The sequence below is a fragment of the Haliaeetus leucocephalus genome, unplaced genomic scaffold (assembly GCF_000737465.1).
Source record: "Haliaeetus leucocephalus isolate CR32 unplaced genomic scaffold, Haliaeetus_leucocephalus-4.0 Scaffold188, whole genome shotgun sequence".
Taxonomy (NCBI): domain Eukaryota; kingdom Metazoa; phylum Chordata; class Aves; order Accipitriformes; family Accipitridae; genus Haliaeetus; species Haliaeetus leucocephalus.
This window is the reverse complement of record NW_010972624.1, coordinates 174,331-175,869: the sequence shown is the minus strand read 5'-3', so window position 1 is coordinate 175,869 and position 1,539 is coordinate 174,331. Positions and strand designations below refer to the sequence as shown.

Here is a 1,539-nt window from a genome sequence, read left to right as displayed (position 1 = left end):
AGTGTCCGCGGGGGTGCCCGGGGCGGTGCCAGCCCCGCCGTCCCGGGGCGGGCGGCAGAGGGTAGAGGGCTGCGGGGGTCCCTTCCCGGCCCGTAGCGCCGCTCCGCTCTCGCTCCTGGGGCTGTGGCCGGGCGCCGCCGAGCCGGTGCCCCGAGGTCGGCTCGGTGGTGCGGCTACTAAGCGAGAGAGCCCCCCCTTAAGCCGGGGTGGGATACAGCGGTACCGGGGACTGCCCGGGGGGAGGGGGGAAGCGGGGCCCGGGACGTCGGTGAGGCCTTCCCCGAGGCCAGCAGCTCGTGTCGCAGCAGGCGGGGTTGCAGGCGGGCTCTGCCGGGGCAGCCTTGGGGCAAACGGATCTTCTCATTGCAGGAGCCCCCCCAGCGACCCTCTGCTGCAGCCCTATTTCCCCTCCCGGCACGGCCCGCGGCACAACCACAGGTACGTCAGAGACTGTCAGCCCCTCAAGTACGGCAACGTAACACACGAAACTTGGCCCAGCGACAACAGGACGGGCGGCCCAGTGGCTACCACCAGAACGTTCGTTTCGTACGTCCCCCCGGAGGGCAAGGACCACAAGGTGGTCTATGGCCACTTCACTTTTGTGAGGAACCCCCTGAGGACCTTCTCTGTGCTAGAGCCGGGCGGTGTGGGAGGCTGCCAGGCTCAACGCAGAGCCCCCGTGGAAGAGACCGCAAAGCTCGGGAAGTGTCTCGTGGCCCAGAACGGCGGGTACTTTGACATGGGAACCGGAGAGTGTCTTGGGAACGTTGTGAGTGATGGAAAGCTGGTGAAAAACTCTGGAGGCCTGCAAAACGCTCAGTTTGGCATCCGGAAGGATGGCACCATGGTGTTCGGGTAAGAAGTTGGGGGTTGTTTGGAGAGCGCTTTCTCCTCCCTGAAGACTGGTAGGCATCACAGAGGCAGGAAGCACTGCCCAGGCACTGCCTCCTTGGCCTCTCTCAATTAGAGTAGAAGCAGGCTTTGAATGCTGAAATTAGGGATGTCCTACCTGTAGCCCATTGAGCTATCTCTCTGACCATTGGCTTTTTGTCCTAGCGTGAAGAGAAGCTGGGTGAGTTATCTGATGATCTCTAGCTGCTTTAGTTCCTGTGTCTCCTCTCCCAACATTCAACAGATACCCTTGATTATGGTAGAAGGGGGAGAGGTCTTTGTCTTCCCCACAGAGGAGAGGCAGGGTGGACTATGTAACTGCTCTGGCTGCAGCGCAGAAACACTGGGGTTGGAAGGGACCTCTGGAGGTGCCTTGTCCAACACCCTGCTCAGGTGTTGTTGGAGCAGGTTGCTCAGGGCCATGTTGAGCTGGGTTTTGAACATCTCCAAAAATGGAGACTCCACAACCTCTCTGGGTAAACCTGTTCCTGTGATTGACCACCCTTTACAGTAGAAAAGTTTGTCTTATGTTAAGTTACTTACTGCTAAGTAGAAATCCAGGCATCTCCTGGATTGCCTGCCCTCTGCTGTGTTGCCCTTTGTCATGGTTTAAGCCCAACCAGTGACTAAATACCATGCAGCTGCTTG

At 59.5% G+C, this 1,539-nt stretch overlaps 1 protein-coding gene across 1 annotated transcript in view; it reads left to right on the top strand.

Annotated features, from left to right (window-relative positions):
- The window catches only part of NAGPA (N-acetylglucosamine-1-phosphodiester alpha-N-acetylglucosaminidase), a 23,791-nt gene that overhangs the window by 536 nt on the left and 21,716 nt on the right, over positions 1-1,539 (top strand). The window contains exon 2 of the mRNA XM_010565252.1: positions 370-855. Coding sequence (XP_010563554.1) covers positions 370-855 — 486 coding nt within the window. The remainder of the gene's footprint in view (positions 1-369; positions 856-1,539) is intronic.